The sequence below is a fragment of the Leucoraja erinacea genome, chromosome 4 (genome assembly GCF_028641065.1).
Source record: "Leucoraja erinacea ecotype New England chromosome 4, Leri_hhj_1, whole genome shotgun sequence".
NCBI classification, from domain to species: domain Eukaryota; kingdom Metazoa; phylum Chordata; class Chondrichthyes; order Rajiformes; family Rajidae; genus Leucoraja; species Leucoraja erinaceus.
The window spans coordinates 106,723,631-106,742,910 of record NC_073380.1 but is presented as its reverse complement, the minus strand read 5'-3'; the positions used below and the strand labels follow the sequence as shown (position 1 = coordinate 106,742,910).

General features: G+C 43.7%; 1 protein-coding gene across 4 annotated transcripts in view; it reads right to left on the bottom strand.

The window, feature by feature from the left end:
- The window catches only part of LOC129696749 (cytosolic non-specific dipeptidase-like), a 41,093-nt gene extending 22,208 nt beyond the window's left edge, over positions 1 to 18,885 (bottom strand). Inside the window, exons 1-5 of one of the 4 annotated variants that reach the window (XM_055634891.1) lie at positions 18,768 to 18,885; positions 5,663 to 5,978; positions 4,956 to 5,045; positions 2,131 to 2,274; positions 1,350 to 1,512 (exon numbers count right to left, since the gene is read on the bottom strand). In XM_055634891.1, the coding sequence (XP_055490866.1) occupies positions 1,350 to 1,512; positions 2,131 to 2,274; positions 4,956 to 5,015 (367 nt within the window). In that variant the 5' untranslated portion in view covers positions 5,016 to 5,045; positions 5,663 to 5,978; positions 18,768 to 18,885. Of the gene's footprint in view, positions 1 to 1,349; positions 1,513 to 2,130; positions 2,275 to 4,955; positions 5,046 to 5,662; positions 6,244 to 9,663; positions 9,711 to 18,767 lie in introns of those variants that run through there. The other 3 variants (XM_055634890.1, XM_055634893.1, XM_055634892.1) reach the window with 3 other exon arrangements.
- Between the last annotated feature and the right edge of the window lie 395 nt (positions 18,886 to 19,280).

Below are 19,280 nucleotides of genomic sequence, written 5' to 3'. Positions count from 1 at the left end.
TCCTGTACCTATTTTCTATGTTTCTAATGAAAAAAAAAATTTCATTGGGATATCCCAAAGTTCTTTACAACTGATGAAATATATTTGAGGTGTTGTTGCTGCTTTGATGGCAAATGCACAGTAGTTGTACATAGCATGGCTCCCTAACAAGCAATGAGATGGATGATAATAATGTTGTACGATAAATAATTATAAGCAACAACACTGTGGAGAACTCTTCCTGTAGGTGGGAGTAGGATCTGGCGTATCAAATGAGGCCACATCCTTATATTTACAGACAGAGGCACCATTAAAATATTGACTGAATCATGCTTAAAATAGATTCAGAACCAGAACCACCTCGGGTTTAAAAATGAACTTGGGAATTCTTTTCCATAAAATGACTATCATTGAAAATGTTGTCATAGTGCAGAAACAAAGCAAATCCTCCTGTCCTGCCAGTCCATTTTGGAGAACAATTTCAGAGTCAGGTTCCCCCTCATTGCTCAATCGAGGAATTTTCTTGACATGTTTTCCATAGAGCAAAAAATTATTCATTTTTAAACAAGAACTGTAATTATGTCCAAAAACAGCAGTTGATTTTCACCCACATATTATCGGGATTTTATATCCCAGATGAGACCTAACCTCATATCAGCACCTCATATTGGTTAGTTTGTTTCTCAAGACCATCCCATACTGTCCCACGGCTTCATGGCTGTGGGACATTCCAGCGTCCGCCGGGGGCTCCAACTTTGTGACATTTAGACTGGGAGCGGGGCCGTAAATCGCCCCGCGCGGCCTCATGGCCATGGGACTCACCATCACCCGCCTGGGGCTTGGACATCGGGAGATAATGGAGAACAGGGGAAAGAAAAGACTTTGCCTTCCATCACAGTGGGTTCACTGTGATGGATGTTTTTGTAAATTGAATTGTGTGTATATCTGTAGGATATTGTCTTTGTTTGTATAGCTGTGGAAACGGAGTTTCGTTTGCGCCTCACTGAGGTTCAAATGACATGTAATAAATATTGATTGATACATCCTTAAGGCCCACAGCTCACCTATAATCACTGAAGTACTATTTATCTTTCACCTTTGAGCGAGGCATTCAAAGACAAACTTGACTGTATTAAAACAAAATATTTAAAGCATTTTTGGAATTAAAATGCGGCCATGGTGCTTTCCATCAAACGCCCTTCATTTGTGTGTGCATTCATCTGTCAAAATATTCAACGTTTATACTACTCAATCAAAGTTTTGGACCAAAGGTGAGATGGAGAAACATGACAGTGTGTATTTCATGAAATGATTTTCCAGCTTATGCCAGACATGGAATTCCAATAAATGTTATTAACAAAGAACCTTACCATCTTTTTCCACCAAAGTGAAGGGGTCAGTATCCCATCCATCCTCAATCTCAGCAGGCTGAACATCCAGATGTCCATAGATGCACAAGGTTTTCTTGGCTGCGTCGTTGCCAAGCGTGCCCAATAGGATTGGAGGATAGGGAATCTCTGTTCCATCTGGCAGCTAATTCAAAGCATATCAATGACCAACTGTGAAACTTGTTGTGGAGAGAATTGTATCATCTCAATTACTAATACACGCTATGGATTACGTGAAATAAACTGTGAAACCACCAACAGGCGCAAGAGACCACAACACAAGATTCAACACTAAAGAAAAACTGAAACTTCACAAGACTTTAGAAGATTGAGGAGGGATCTTATAGAAACTTACACAATTCTTAAGGAGTTGGACAGGCTAGATGCAGGAAGATTGTTCTCGATGTTGGGGAAGTCCAGAACAAGGGGTCACAGTTTAAGGATAAGGGGGAAATCTTTTAGAACCGAGATGAGAAAAACATTTTTCACACAGGGAGTGGTGAATCTCTGGAATTCTCTGCCACAGAAGGTAGTTGAGGCCAGTTCATTGGCTATATTTAAGAGGGGGTTAGATGTGGCCCTTGTGGCTAAAGGGATCAGGGGGTATGGAGAGAAGGCAGGTACGGGATACTGAGTTGGATGATCAGCCATGATCATATTGAATGGGGGTGCAGGCTCGAAGGGCCGAATGGCCTACTCCTGCACCTATTTTCTATGTTTCTAAGACAGAAGATTGCAAAGCACATGGTCTATTCATTCTCACCTTTTGTTGACCGTTGTCAGTCAGCTCTATTGAACCACCCAGTTTTTCGATCTCTTTGCCAACAAATTTCACCATTTTTACGGTTTCGCTTCTCTTCTCCGGCAACGCGGACACGCTCTGTATTGCCACCCATTCTGCAAGGCGCTGAAGAAATAAATACATGTTAGAGCTACTTTCATAAATTAAAGACAAAGTTAATCACTCTTCAACTTAGTTTACAGAGAAACAAGTTCATTTGTTTCTACCTGTGGCATTAAACCTCGTGTGTAGGAAGGAACTGCAGATGCTGGTTTCAACCAGAGATAGCCACAAAATGCTGATGTAACTCAGTAGGACAGGCAGCATCTCTGGAGAGAAGGAATGGGTGATGTCTCTGAACTAGGGTCTTGACGGAAATGCCACCCATTCCTTCTCTCCAGAGATGCTGCCTGTCCTGCTGAGTTACTCCAGCATTGTGTCTATGTAAAATTTAACCTCATGCCTGGATGAATCTGGATAGCGGAGATTAGAGCTGCTTTTTAATAAAACCAGAAGCATCTAAAATAGATAATCTGTACAACATACATGGATAACTAATTACCAGATATTAACTGAAAGAAAATGTTCACAAGACCAAATAAAACAAACACAATTATGAAACAAAGGTACACAAAAATGATGGAGAAACTCAGCGGGTGCAGCAGCATCTATGGAGCGAAGGAAATAGGCAACGTTTCGGGCCGAAACGTTGCCTATTTCCTTCGCTCCATAGATGCTGCTGCACCCGCTGAGTTTCTCCAGCATTTTTGTGTACCTTCGATTTTCCAGCATCTACAGTTCCTTCTTAAACAATTATAAAACAAATTGATGCTACTACTTGCGAAATACATTACAAAATGAAAAAGAACAACGTTTTCAACTAGTACTAAATTTTGTTTACCGAGACCTGCTCCAATCATTACATTACCAGAACAGATGAAATACATCAATCACCAAGGATGACTCCAGAACCTTGCCTTTTCAGTCTTTTGGAATAAGAAATAGAAGCGTGAATCGGTCGTTTGGTTCTTTATGTCTCCTCTTCCATTCATCATAGCTGATCTTTTATCTATACAACCTTCCTACGACATAGATCTATACTTTCTTTACTATATCTTTCTTTACTCAGAGAGTGGTAGCTGTGTGGAATGAGCTTCCAGTGAAGGTGGTGGAGGCAGGTTCGTTTTTATCATTTAAAAATAAATTGGATAGTTATATGGATGGGAAGGGAATCGAGGGTTATGGTCTGAGCGCAGGTATATGGGACTTGGGGAGATTATGTGTTCGGCACGGACTAGAAGGGTCGAGATGGCCTGTTTCCGTGCTGTAATTGTTATATGGTTACAGATCACTGCAACTCATCTCCGAACCCTGTAATCCATTTGCCCCCATTCCCACCAACATCCACCCCCCCCCCCCCCCCCCCCATTCTCATCTGTACACCAGAGGCAATTTACAGTGGGCAATTCACCAAATAACTGGACATATTTAGGATATGGGACAAAACCAAGGTACCTACAGAAAATGTCATTGTCCTATCTGGGACACATGACAATAAAATTCTCTTGACTCTTTGACATAGCCAGAGAAAACACGTATACTCTATACAGACAGTAGCCGTACAAGGATTGAAAAATATTTATTCATTAAGAATGAGTTTCAAAGCACTTGGTTATATAATTGCTGGCTGAAACCACCAAACAAAAATCCAACTCAATCTTGTGATCATTTTCTAATTGGAATTTTCCCACCCAGATATAACTTTAGAGAGAAAGTAATGGGTAATTTAGAACTAAGTGGCAGGTTGCAGAACAAGCTAAAAACATCTCAATAGTTTTGCCATTTTCTGCAGAAACACGACTGGGAACAAATGAGATCTCAATATGTTTTGTTTTAAAGAAAAGGGCTGAATGGAACAGGAAGCCACCAGCAGCTACATTCGATACTTTAGACACTTCCTTAAACAGTCTTGACGTGATTGATTGCTTTAAGTGTAGAATGGTCAGCAAAATACAACGTTGTGTAGAAAGATATAATTAAAAGGAATGGGGACCATATATGTAGAAGAGATGTACACAATGATTATTATTAGGTATGTGGAAATATTTTGTTCGAAGCATCAAGCTGGACTTGTCTCCACTGCTTGGAGAGCCAAATTCAAATAAAGAGATAATGCCAAATCAGGGACTTCAGGGTCATTGCCACTTTAAAATAATCTTCTCTCAAATGTCAAACTCTACATGTGCCTGTAGGTACACAACAGGTAGCTAGAATATATTTTAAAAGAATGCTTGTCACACGAGTTATATTGTAACACATTTCCACAAATTCAGTCCTAAAGAGTTTGACTCATCACATCCAAAAATATGGATTCAGGCAGAGAGACTGTTTTAAGGATTAGCTTCATATTCCTTCTCATTAGACGTATCAACAGAGCCGAGCATTAAAGTCAATCTTCTCACAAACCCAATTCTTTAATTAGTATCATACACCCATTTTCTCTGATACATTCAGAGGACGTCATGTATGATCTCCCTATTTAAAAAAAACTTTGTTGCGCAAGTTGCATAGAGCTTGGGTGCCAATACATTTTTAAATAGATTACTGCCATTATGCCTCTATTTATGGCAATCTGCTTCCCAAAATAAAAAGGGTGCTCCGAACATTAAACCATGCTGGAAGTTCAATTGATTAGTACAACAAACCCTTTGCATATACTCTCTGCATGGAAAAATATTGCCTCTAAAAACAGCAAAATGTACCTCTTTGTGGTGAGCAGATAAAATGCAGAAACACTAGGCACTTACTTTTACGTACAATTCTTGATTGTCGTCTATGTACTTGAAAAGTTTTGGTAGATATGCCATCTCTCTGGTGAGCCGACTGCCGTGCTGCTTCTGAAAGCAAGAAGAGTTATGCTGAGTAATGTATTGAACCTTGCCACTCGGTTGGTTTTAAAAGCCTGTAAATCCTGAAGCTCCACCCATCATATGCTCCAGCCACACAAATCATAACTCTCAAGCAAGGAAAAAATCTGCAGAGCTCAACGTTGGTTTCAGATTCAGATTCAGATTCAATTTTAATTGTCATTGTCAGTGTACAGTACAGAGACAACAAAATGCATTTTAATTAGTTTAATTAGTCATTAGTGCTGAAGTTCAAATCAGATCAGAACAGAACAGGGAAAGCTAGACTCAATAGTCCCCAAAATCAAATGCAGACATTGCAACATGTGATTAATCAGCCCTCATTCATTCTAATCTTGATAGGGCACCAGTTTTATGGTTTCTGCTGAAAGGCAGGATTACTATCTACTCCCAACATTAAAGGTACTATTAGGTTGACAACACAGAAAGTGATTAATATTGCATGGAGTTTAGTTTTAGAGATACAGCGTGGAAACAGGCCCTTCGGCCCACCGGGTCCGTGCCGACCAGCGATCCCCACACAATAACACTATCCTACACACACTAGGGACAATTTACACATATAACAAGCCAATTAACTTACATACCTGTACGTCTTTGGAGTGTGAGATGAAACCGAAGATCTCAGAGAAAACCCACGCAGGTCACGGGAGGAACGTACGAATTCCGTACAGACAGCGCCGTAGTCAGGATCGGCCACGTATCTCTGGCGCTGCAAGCGCTGTATGGCAGCCACAAGCCAAGTTAAGGGCCTGTCCCACTTTCACGACCTCGGTCGAGTTTGCCCTTGAATCATACTCGCAGCAGGGTCATCACAAGGTCGTAGAAGTCCGTAGGTAGGTCGTAGCAGGCCGTGATGCTAGGCGTTGGTGCTCGTGGCATCGAGTAGGTCGGGGCGTTGTTCTAGCATGATGAAAAATGTCCACACGTTAGAAAGGTCGTGAATTAGGTCGTGAAAGGGGGACAGGCTATTTAATTGGGAGTGAAATTGCCAAGAGCTGTCAGTTGTTGCTGAACGACAGCCTGATCGAGAAGAAGCTGAGAATTGAGCAAGGACTGCAAGCGGCACGGTGGTGCAGCTGGTAGAGCTGCTGCCTCATAGCACCAGAGACCCAGGTTCAATCCTGACCACAGTTCTGTATGTTCACATTTGCACGTTCTCTATCCTCTGGGTGCTCCGCTTTCCCCTTGCATCTCAAAGACATGTGGGTTTGTAGATTACTTGGCTTCTGTAAATTGTACGTAGTGTGGAAGGAATGGATACATACGCACGTGAGATAACATGGACTCGTGTGAATGGACCATCGATAGTCAGCCTGGACTCTGTGGGCTGCAGGGCCTGTTTCCAGGCTGTATCCTTCAATCAATCAATTCAATCAATCAAGAGGGAAGTCCAAGATTTTCTGGAGGTGGAGGAATGGGAGCAAGAACATCTATAAGATGCAACCAAGGAAGCTGTGATAGCAGACACTTGTGGCTGTAAATCCCAGACGTCCCCATGACCCAGATACAGTAATGCAATGAAGTTCAACGATGCACAGTTAACTTTGGGGAATGCAGCCAATAATCAGTGAGAATAAGTTCAGATATTAACTTTTTATTACAGGCTCAAGGACCAGATAAAAGACGACAAACTTACAAAATTCTTAAGGGGTTGGACAGGCTAGATGCAGGAAGACTGTTCCCGATGTTAGAGAAGTCCAGGACAAGGGGTCACAGCTTAAGGATAAGGGGGAAATCCTTTAAAACCGAGATGAGAAGAACTTTTTTCACACAGAGAGTGGTGAATCTCTGGAACTCTCTGCCACAGAGGGTAGTTGAGGCCAGTTCATTGGCTATATTTAAGAGGGAGTTAGATGTGGCCCTTGTGGCTAAGGGAATCAGGGGGTATGGAGAGAAGGCAGGTACGGGATACTGAGTTGGATGATCAGCCATGATCATATTGAATGGCGGTGCAGGCTCGATGGGCCGAATGGCCTACTCCTGCACCTAATTTCTATGTTTCTATGACATTACATAGAATAAATTGCATACAAAGGCACAATACATGGTTTAAGATAAGAATTTAATCAAAAAAAATCAATGTCCTACAATGAGATCTATACCAATGTCTCCACAGCTGGGATTGGTAGCATGTTGTGCTAAATCATATGTCTGACACATAGAAACATTGAAATCAGGTGCAGGAGGAGGCCATTCGGCCCTTCGAGCCAACACCGCCATTCATTGTGATCATGGCAGATAGTCCCCAATCAAGGCCAAGATGATTTCATTTTCAGTCATTAATCCAGCAAATAAATTTATACGTGAGATTTCTTAAAACAGTTTGTAAAGTATTGACTCCTGCAGCCACAAACATTTCACTTGCACTAAACCATCTAGGTCTCTCATGGCATCATTATAAGCTACTTTATGTCTTTGTAAGCTTGCTTTTCTGTAGTTTGACCACAGGTGTGCAGTATTGAGTGGTGTACAATATGCTCTGAACAGAGACACCTTCTCTGTACATGCACTAAACTTGCAAAGAGAATGTTTGCTTGTGCATGCATCAATATAGAGATGAAAAAGAACTAGGGGACAAAATCCCCCTTTGTCTGACACTATTGCTAACCCCAAATGGGGCTCATTTTACTTGCATAGTCTGGTGGGCATACCAGTAAGGCAGGAACGGGGCACTGATTGGGGATGATCAGCCATGATCACATTGATTGGCGATGCTGGCTCGAAGGGCCGAATGGCCTACTCCTGCACCTATTGTCTATTGTCTAAGCCAGAATTCTCACAATATATTTAGGCACCCCTCTTGGACTCAATCTACCAAACAGCTTTCTATGATTAACACGATCAAAGGCTTTGGAAGCATCAATAAAGCACATAAGAATTGAAGAGTTTCACCACACATCTGTACCCAGCATTAACTATAGGAAGGAACTGCAGAAGCTGGTTTACAACGAAGGTAGATACAAAAAGCTGGAGTAACTTAGCGGGTCAGGCAGCATCTCTGGAGAAAAGGAATATGTGACGCTTCAGGTTGCGATCTTTCCTCAGACTGTCTGCAAATTATTTTTCTCCAGAGATTCTGCCTAACCCACTGAGTTACTCCTTTTGTGTCTGTATTAATTGTCAGCCACTCAAATGGTACAAAGGTTATCACTACCAGTCTCTGTCAGTCAGGACTTTGATCCGATGCCTGGCAATGTTGCATAAATCTCAACTACTGTTCATAGTTTGTGCACACTGCCAACTTTTCAAATACAGCTGCATCAGCATATAAAAGCACTGGATAACGTATGTTGACAGTCTTCCAGGCCAATGCAACAGTAAGCACAAGCACCTGGGCTAAACGACAAGGAATAACCTTGGCTGCAGGAACCAACCTATGTGTAAGTGACTTTGCTCGTTAAATTTGGAGCAGCTTAGCAGACAACAGGCAAATCAGTAGAAAAATCAATGTTCTCATAGTTATACATCACGGAAACAGTCCCCTCAACCCACCTCGTCCCACTTTTCCCTCTCACAAGCCCGTGCCCTCTAGTTCTTGATTCCCCTATCCTGGGGGAGAAAAAACCCCTCTTATTTCACCCGATCCATTCCCCTCATTATTTTCTATACTTCTACAAGGGCATCCATCAGCCTCCTATGCTCCAAGATATAAAGTCCTAACATGCCCAACCTCTCCGTATAGTTCTGGCAACATCCTAGTAAATTCTCTCTGCACTCTTTCCAGCGTATAGGCTTATTTGCCTTTGGGTGCCTTTGGCTTTGCCACTTAGGGTGACCAGAAGTGAACACAATAATCCATCTGTGGTCTCACTGACGTCTTGTACAATGGCAACATAACATCCCAACTTCTATACTCAGTAGTCTGACTGATGAAGGCTAATCTGCCAAAAGCCTTCGTCACTGCCCCATCCACGTGCAGCACCACTTTCAAGGAACTATATAATGATCCTCCTAGATTTCTCTGTTCTAACACACTGCCCAGGGCCCGACTGTTTACTGAAGGTCCTGCCCTGGTTTGACTTCATAAAATGCAACATCTCACACTTTCTGAATTAAACTTAATTTCCCATTTTTCAGCCCTCTTGCCCAGCTGATCAAGATCCCATTGTAATTCTTCTTGATTATTTCTTCAAAAAACTCAATCAAATTAATATCAGATAGTCTTCCACACACAAAGCCACGCTGACGATCCCTAATCAGCCCCCGTCTTTCCAATGGTTGTAATCTTCCTGCACAGATGTTAGACGTGCTGATCTACAGTTCTTAGGTTTTGCTTTGTAGCCCTTCTTGTATAGAGGCATGACATTAGCCATCCTCCAGTCTCCCAGCACCTCAGATTCAGATTCAGATTCAGATTCAATTTTAATTGTCATTGTCAGTGTACAGTACAGAGACAACGAAATGCATTTAGCATCTCCCTTGAAGAGCGACATAGCAAACGATTTGAATAAAAAATAAATAATAAGTGTCCGGGGGGGGGGGGGGGGGGTGATTGGCAGTCACCGAGGTACGTTGTTTAGTAGTGACAGCCGCCCATATTTCTGCAATTTATTGTCCAGAATTCCACAATGCCCCATGGGTTTACCTGATCAGGCTTGGGAGGTTCATCTACATCAGTGGTTCCCAACCTTTTTTTTGGCCATGCCCCACCTAATCACCTCTAAAATCCTGATGCCCCCCCCCCCCCCCCCCATGTGGTGATATATAATTCTTATCATTTAAAAAGTGAACTCCGTTTCAGCTGAAGAAGCTTAAAACGCCAATACCTTGGTTTAAACAAGCTTCAAAAGAACATGGCATCCATGAAAAAGAAAAATGAAATAAACAAAAGACAGTTAAAGTTCTGAGCAAGAAATTACTAAAAAATTGTAAAAAAAAAGAAAAAACATTAGGTGGTATTAAAATAATAATAATGATAAATATGATCATAAAAGAGTATTCACAGGTAATAAAGAGAGAGAAAATTTCTATATTAGAATATTGAAATATTTGTGGATTGTCTCATACGAAAATCGAAAATTTGGACCCAGACCTCCTCAGTCGCGCTCAATTGCCCCCCATAAAAATCAAATTGCCCCCCTGTGGGGCGTACGCTCCACGTTGGGAACCACTGATCTACATTCACACTTTTTACATCTGGTACCTCAGGTACGGACAGTCCTCAAGACATCACCATTAACTTTCCCATTTCCTTGGCTTTATGTCTTTTTCCACAGTAAAAGAAAAAGAAGAAAAATATATCGGACTTTGCCCATCTTTTGTAGCACCATGGATAGATGACCACTTTTGTCTCTGAGGGACCCTATTCTCTCGCTGGTTACCCTTTTCCATTTATAGACACAAAATCTCGTTTAATTATTTTTTTCTCAATTTAGCAATTCATTTGCTCGAGCACTCACAGCTCACATGACCTGCAGGTCAAGATCCAGCTGTAAGTTTTGATAATCCATCATCATTATTTACGATACCACCCACTTTAGTGTCATCCGTAGATTAACTAATTATGCCTTGTACAGTCCCATCCCAGCCATCATGCACCCCAAACACCAATGGACCAATCACCAAAAGCTGGAGGAACTCAACAGGTCAGGCAGCATCTCTGGCAGATTCACCAAAGATTCTCTCGGACTCACTGAGTTACTCCAGCTTTTTGTGTCTATCTTCGATGTAAACCAGCATCTGCAGTTCCTTCCTGCACACCTCGCCCATTTCAAACTATATAACCATATAACAATTACAGCACGGAAACAGGCCATCTCGGCCCTACAAGTCCGTGCTGAACAACTTTTTTTTCCCTTAGTCCCACCTGCCTGCACTCATACCATAACCCTCCATTCCCTTCTCATCCATATGCCTATCCAATTTATTTTTAAATGATACCAATGAACCTGCCTCCACCACTTCCACTGGAAGCGCATTCCACACCGCTACCACTCTCTGAGTAAAGAAGTTCCCCCTCATATTACCCCTAAACTTCTGTCCCTTAATTCTGAAGTCATGTCCTCTTGTTTGAATCTTCCCTATTCTCAAAGGGAAAAGCTTGTCCACGATGATTTGTATATCTCAGACAGGGCTCTTGCAATTTATTTTCTAGTGTCCCAGTGTGCTTGGATATATCTGATCAGGCCCAGGAGATTTATCTATCTTCATATGCCTTAGGAGGTCCACCACCTCCATGACCACAATACAGGGATTGACCTCAAGACATCTCCACTAACAGTCCCAACCTCTTGCTGAACATGGTCACACATACTTCAGTCTAGTCTTTGGCAATCACATGCTGGTTCCTCCCTTCATTGAGGATAGAGAATCAGAATTGTGCCACTAGGAAATAAGAATGGGTCAGAGTACGGTTCCCTTATAAAGTGATAACATTATTAAAAATGCTGCCACTCTTTCTAAACTTTCATTAAAATTCTCAATGTATACACAATACCATTAGTTTCAAGATAATTATGGAGAGGGTCAGAACTGGACCTAGGGTTGAGATTTTTGATTGGAGAAAGGCTAACTTTGATGCGATGCGAGATGATTTAAAAGGAGTGAACTGGGACATTTTGTTTTATGGGAAAGATGTAGAAGAGAAATGGAGGACATTTAAAGGGGAAATTTTAAGAGTACAGAATCTTTATGTTCCTGTTCAGTTGAAAGGAAACAGTAAAAATTGGAAAGAGCCCTGGTTTTCAAGGGAAATTGGACATCTTGTTCGGAAAAAGAGGGAGATCTACAATAATTATAGGCAGCATGAAGTAAATGAGGTGCTTGAGGAGTATAAGGAATGTAAAAAGAATCTTAAGAAAGAAATTAGAAAAGCTAAAAGAAGATATGAGGTTGCTTTGGCAAGTAAGGTGAAAGTCAATCCAAAGGGTTTCTACAGCTATATTAATAGCAAAAGGATAACGAGGGATAAAATTGGTCCATTGGAGAGACAGAGTGGACAGCTATCTGCAGAGCCAAAAGAGATGGGGGAGATATTGAACAATTTTTTTTCTTCGGTATTCACCAAGGAGAAGGATATTGAATTATGTGAGGTAAGGGAAACTAGTAGAGTAGCTATGGATACTATGAGGTTCAAAGTAAAAGAAGTACTGACACTTTGGAAAAATATAAAAGTGGATAAGTCTCCAGGTCCTGACAGGATATTCCCTAGGACATTGAGGGAAGTTAGTGTAGAAATAGCCGGGGCTATGACAGAAATATTTCAAATATCATTAGAAACGGGAATAGTCCCCGAGGATTGGCGTACTGCGCATGTTGTTCCATTGTTTAAAAAGGGTTCTAAGAGTAAACCTAGCAATTATAGACCTGTTAGTTTGACTTCAGTGGTGGGCAAATTAATGGAAAAGATACTTAGAGACAATATATATAAGCATCTAGATAAACAGGGTCTGATTACGAACAGTCAACATGGATTTGTGCCTGGAAGGTCATGTTTGACTAATCTTCTTGAATTTTTTGAAGAGGTTACTAGGGAAATTGACGAGGGTAAAGCAGTGGATGTTGTCTATATGGACTTTAGTAAGGCCTTTGACAAGGTTCCTCATGGAAGGTTGGTTAAGAAGGTTCAACTGTTGGGTATAAATGCAGGAATAGCAAGATGGATTCAACAGTGGCTGAATGGGAGAAGCCAGAGGGTAATGGTGGATGGCTGTTTATCGGGTTGGAGGCAGGTGACTAGTGGGGTGCCTCAGGGATCTGTGTTGGGTCATTTGTTGTTTGTCATGTACATCAATGATCTGGATGAAGGTGTGGTAAATTGGATTAGTAAGTATGCAGATGATACCAAGATAGGGGGTGTTGTGGATAATGAAGAGGATTTCCAAAGTCTACAGAGTGAATTAGGCCATTTGGAAAAATGGGCTGAAAGATGGCAGATGGAGTTTAATGCTGATAAATGTGAGGTGCTACACCTTGGCAGGACAAATCAAAATAGGACGTACATGGTAAATGGTAGGGAATTGAAGAATACAGTTGAACAGAGGGATCTGGGTATAACCGTGCATAGTTCCTTGAAGGTGGAATCTCATATAGATAGGGTGGTAAAGAAAGCTTTTGGTATGCTAGCCTTTATAAATCAGAGCATTGAGTATAGAAGCTGGGATGTAATGTTAAAATTGTACAAGGCATTGGTGAGACCAAATCTGGAGTATGGGGTACAATTTTGGTCGCCAAATTATAGGAAGGATGTCAACAAAATAGAGAGAGTACAGAGGAGATTTACTAGAATGTTGCCTGGGTTTCAACAACTAAGTTACAGAGATAGGTTGAATAAGTTAGGTCTTTATTCTCTGGAACGCAGAAGGTTAAGGGGGGACCTGATAGAGGTCTTTAAAATGATGAGAGGGATAGACAGAGTTGATGTGGACAAGCTTTTCCCTTTGAGAATAGGGAAGATTCAAACAAGAGGACATGACTTCAGAATTAAGGGACAGAAGTTTAGGGGTAATATGAGGGGGAACTTCTTTACGCAGAGAGTGGTGGCGGTGTGGAATGAGCTCCCAGTGGAAGTGGTGGAGGCAGGTTCATTGGTATCATTTAAAAATAAATTGGATAGGCATATGGATGAGAAGGGAATGGAGGGTTATGGTACGAGTGCAGGCAGGTGGGACTAAGGGGAAAAAAATTTGTTCGGCATGGACTTGTAGGGCCGAGATGGCCTGTTTCCGTGCTGTAATTGTTATATGGTTATATGGTTATTAAAGAATTCAGTCATTGTTTTTGGCAAGCCAAACAATGTGTTCTTCTCAACTAGCTAGTTCCCCTCAAATAACACTCTCCTCCACCTGGTGAAAGTTGTCCTCACCCTTAACAATTTCTCTTATGACTCCTCAATTTCTTCAAGTCACAGGTGTGGCCAGGGGCACTCGCATGGGCCTCAGCTGTGCCAGTCTTTTTGTTGGTTACCTTGAACACTTCTTGTTCCAAATGTACCCCAACACCACTATCTCATGCCCCTGTCCCACTTAGGAAACCTGGACGGAATCCTCTGGAGACTTTGCGCCCCACCCAAGGTTTCCGTGCGGTTCCCGGAGGTTGCAGGTGGTTGCCGGAGGTTGCAGGTAGTGGAAGCAGGTAGGGAGACTGACAAAAACCTCCGGAAACCGCACGGAAACCTTGGGTGGGGCGCAAAGTCTACAGAGGTTTCCGTTCAGGTTTCCTAAGTGGGACAGGGGCATAATTTCATCCACTATCTCCACTACTACATTGGAGCTATCTCCTACACCCATGTTGAACTCTTTGATTTCAACAACTTTACAAAGAACAGTCACCCTGCCCTCAAATTCACTTGGATCATCTCAGATACCTCTCTCCCTTTTCTCGATATCCCATCTCCATCACAGGGGCAGATTATGTACTGATATAAGAACCTGAAGAGGGCTCCCAAACCAAAATGTGGTCTATCAATTCCCACCCTAAACCCTGCCTGACCTGTCGAGTTCCTCCAGCATTTTGCGTTTTGAACAAGATTTTAGCACCAACAGTTTATTGTGTCTCCAATAAAGTGTCTTCAATCATTTACCAGTAACCTTTCACATTTCTTCTCCCACAATGCTTATCTGCAGTATTTTTCCATGCTGGTATATATTTAGATCAAAGAAATGATTAATAGAAACATAGACAATAGGTGCAGGAGGAGGCCATTCGGCCCTTCGAGCCTGCACCGCCATTCAATGGCTGATCATCCCCTATCAATAACCCGTGCCTGCCTTCTCCCCATATCCCTTGACTCCACTAGCCCCTAGAGCTCCATCTAACTCTCTCTTAAATCCATCCAGTGACTTGGCCTCCACTGCCCTCTGTGGCAGGGAATTCCATAAATTCACAACTCTCTGGGTGAAAAAGTTTTTTCTCACCCCAGTCTTAAACATAGAAAATAGGTGCAGGAGTAGGCCACTCGGCCCTTTGAGCCTGCACCACCATTCAATATGATCATGGCTGATCATCCAACTCAGTATCCTGTACCTGCCTTCTCTCCATACCCCCTGACCCCTTTAGCCACAAGGGCCACATCTAACTCCCTCTTAAATATAGCCAATGAAATGGCCTCAACTGCCTTCTGTGGCAGAGAGTTCCAGAGACTCACCACTCTCTGTGTGAAAAATGTATTTCTCAAGGATTTCCCCTTTATCCTTAAACAGTCCTGGACTTCCCCAACATCGGGAACAATCTTCCTGCATCTAGCCTGTCCAACCCCCTAAGAATTTTGTAAGTTTCTATAAGATCCCTCCTTAAATGCCTCCCCTTAAATGACCTCCCCTTAAATGACCTCCCCTTTATTCTAATGTAATAAAATGATGACATTGCTCATGTTTATAGATTGCAAGGTCTAATGTTCTTATATTTACTGTTTTACCACTGAGCAGAGCTAGACACTAATTAACCTAATGTTTTAAGATTTAGATAAGTGAATAGGTGTAAAAGCAGCAAGATGGTGAAAATCCATTAAGCTGCAAAAATAAAGGTGAACTTTATTCTTTTGAGCAACAGCTAGAGTGCTGGAATTTTACACATAAAACATTGGAAAGAATCCACAGGACAAGCATCATTTGTGGAAAGAGAAACAGGGTTAAGGTTTCGGAGATCCCTTGTCAGAACTAGAAAAATAAATAAACAAAAAAAAAAATAGTTTAGTATTAATAGTAATAAAAATAGTAAAAAACGAGCAGAGGAGGAGCAAAAGGGATGAATTGGAGAAATGGAATATCTCTAATAGGGCAAGGCCATGTTAAAGGGGCTAAAGAGGGCAGTTAGGGGGCACTTGCATTACTTGTGTTATGTAATAATAATAATAATAATAATATCTTTTATTGTCATTGCACGTCAGTGCAACAAGATTTAGTATGCAGCTTCCAACCGATGAAAAAGAAAAGTAAAATAAATAAATAAGCTGTGTGGCGTGACCATCCGAGGGAGACAGTCCAGGGGGGGTGGGGGGCACTCAGCAGGGCCGGTTCAGAGCCGCTATAGCTCTGGGAATAAAGCTGTTTCTGAGTCTGGAGGTACGGGCGTAGAAGGCTTTGTAACGTCTGCCGGAGGGAAGTAGTTCGAACAGTCCGTTACAAGGGTGTGAGGAGTCTTTATGGATGCTGACGGCCTTCCTGAGGCACCGTGTGTGGTAGATGCCCTCCAAGGCTGGTAGCTCTGTCCCAATAATCCTCTGCGCTCTGTGGACGACGCGCTGAAGAGCTCTCCTCTCCGCCTCCGTGCAGCTGAGATACCACACAGAGATGCCATACATTAACATGCTCTCTGTGGTGCAGCGGTAGAACGTTGTCAGCAGCTGTTGGGGCAGACCAGTCTTTTTTAATGTCCTCAGGAAGAACAGTCGTTGCTGTGCCTTCTTGACCAGCGCAGCGGTGTTGGTGGACCATGTGAGTGCCCAGAAACTTAAAGCTGGACACTCTCTCCACACTTTCCCCGTAAATGGAGATTGGGGCGTATTCTCCATTATGGGACCTCCTGAAGTCAATAATCAGCTCCTTGGTCTTGGAGGTGTTTAGTGACAAGTTGTTACGTGTGCACCAGTCCGCCAGGTTCTGCACCTCTGCTCTGTATTTTGTTTCATCACCGTATTGGTAATAGCAGGGCTGTGGGACACACTCAGCAGGTCAGACTGTACAAACGAAAACCTAAGTCTACATCACAGGCCAATGATTTACATTAGAACTGCTTACGTCCGTTACTGGGAGAGAAAACAAGTTAACTCCATTTGTAAAAGTTGGGATTGAATCCAGTATAGTGCACCTTTCCCATTTGGAAAATATTATGCAGAACCTGTATTGGGCCTCATTATAACAGTGCAGAAAGTTACAGATGGTGAATTAAAGCAGTGAGGATTGGAAGGTCGCTGAAGGTCAAGAACAGGAGCTCTGCAAAGCAATCACTCAGCTATATCTGGTTTCCCCAAAACAGATGACACCACACACGGATTGCAGCACGGATTGCAAGAAATGCAGTTTTACCAAGAAAGACGATTTGGATCCTTTGATGATGGGGAAGGAAAAGATGAAAATACAGGATTTTCAGCTCATGCAGTTACTGTAGGAAAGTGTGGAAGAAGAAGCCTCAATATCTCCACTCCCCTTAACCCATCCAACTTCACCTCATCCAAAAGCACTGCACTCCACTCACTTTGTACCAATCTTAAACTAGGCATCAATGCATTTCGTTGTCTCTGTACTGTACACTGACAATGACAATTAAAATTGAATCTGAATCTGAATCTGAATCTAAAACCCACAAATCCAAGGCCAGAGACAAGATGGCAGTCCTTGTTCACCTCATCATACTGAGGAAACTGAGGAAAGACATTCTTGCCATAGAGGGAGTACAAAGAAGGTTCACCGGACTGATTCCTGGGATGGCAGGACTTTCATATGAAGAAAGACTGGATAGACTCGGCTTGTACACGCTGGAATTCAGAAGATTGAGGGGGGATCTTATAGAAACTTACAAAATCCTTAAGGGGTTGGACAGGCTTGATGCAGTAAGATTATTCCTGATGTTGGGGAAGTCCAGAACAAGGGGTTCAAGAAGGAACTGCAGATGCTGGAAGATCGAAGGTACACAAAATTGCTGGAGAAACTCAGCAGGTGCAGCGGCATCTATGGAGCGAAGGAAATAGGCGACGTTTCGGGCCGAAACCCTTCTTCAGACTGATGGTGGGGGGGGGAGAAGGAAGGAAAAGGGCAGGAGGAGGAGCCCGAGGGCGGGCGGATGGGAGGGTGGGAGGAGACAGCAAGAGTTAGCAAAATTGGGAGAATTCAATGTTAATGCCAACCGGACGCAAGGTCCCCAGGCGGAATATGAGGTGCTGTTCCTCCAATTTCCGCTGTTGCTCACTCTGGCAATGGAGGAGACACAGGACAGAGAGGTCGGATTGGGAATGGGAGGGGGAGTTGAAGTGCTGAGCCACCGGGAGGTCAGGTTGGTTATTGCGGACTGAGCGGAGGTGTTCGGCGAAACGATCGCCCAACCTACGCTTAGTCTCCCAGAAGAAGGGGTCACAGTTTAAGGATAAGAGGGAAGTCTTTTAGGACCGAGATGAGAAAATCATTTTTTACACAGAGAGTGGTGAATCTGTAGAATTCTCTGCCACAGAAGGTAGTTGAGGCCAGTTCATTGGCTATATTTAAGAGGGGGTTAGATGTGGCCTTGTGGCTAAAGGGATCAGGGGGTATGGAGAGAAGGCAGGTACTGGATACTGAGTTGGAAGATCAGCCATGATCATATTGAATGACGGTGCAGGCTCGAACTGCTCACCCGCGGAGACCCCTGCCCACCCGCGGGGACCCTTGCCCCACCTGCGGGGACCCCTGCCCACCTGCGGGGACCCTTGCCCACCTGCGGAGACCCCTGCCCACCTGCGGGGACCCTTGCCCACCTGCGGAGACCCCTTGCCCACCTGCGGGGACCCTTGCCCACCCGCGGGGACCCTTGCCCACCCGCGGGGACCCCTGCCCACCCGCGGGGACCCTTGCCCACCCGCGGGGACCCCTGCCCACCCGCGGGGACCCCTGCCCACCCGCGGAGACCCCTCCCCACCCGCGGGGACCCCTGCCCACCCGCGGGGACCCTTGCCCACCCGCGGAGACCGCTGCCCACCCGCGGAGACCCCTGCCCACCCGCGGAGACCGCTGCCCACCCGCGGCGACCGCTGCCCACCTGCGGCGACCGCTGCCGACCCACCTGCGTTCCAAATTCGAACGCGACCCGGGACAGCGATCACGTTCCACCTTCCGGAGCGGAGCTTGATTGACAGCAGATGAAAACTGGTCACTGGACGCTGGTGCTGGCGAGGGGAGGAAGAACACACCAACTATGATCTTTCACAACAAGTATTTGCACGACCGATGCATGGTGACACAAGCCGGTGGAATGACGGACGCTTTGCTGGCTTAAAGAAAAGATATCTTCTGTCAACGCACTCTGTGCATTCGCTCCGTGGCAGGCTGACAGAAGCAGAATACATTGTATCTCTCAAAAAAATAATTGGCAGCCTATTTGTGGCTGTCGGTGTGTCATGGGCGGAGGTAGTTTCTGGCTGTTGGTGACTTTAGCGCATTGCCCCTAGTTTTAGAGAGTCTTGCTTAAAAGGTTTCACTCTGCAGCCTCCGCTGCCAGCTGTGTCAGGCTGTTGGTCACCATTTGACCAGTAGCACACAGGACCCCCTCTCCACAAAAGCACTGAAGTCTCCCCCA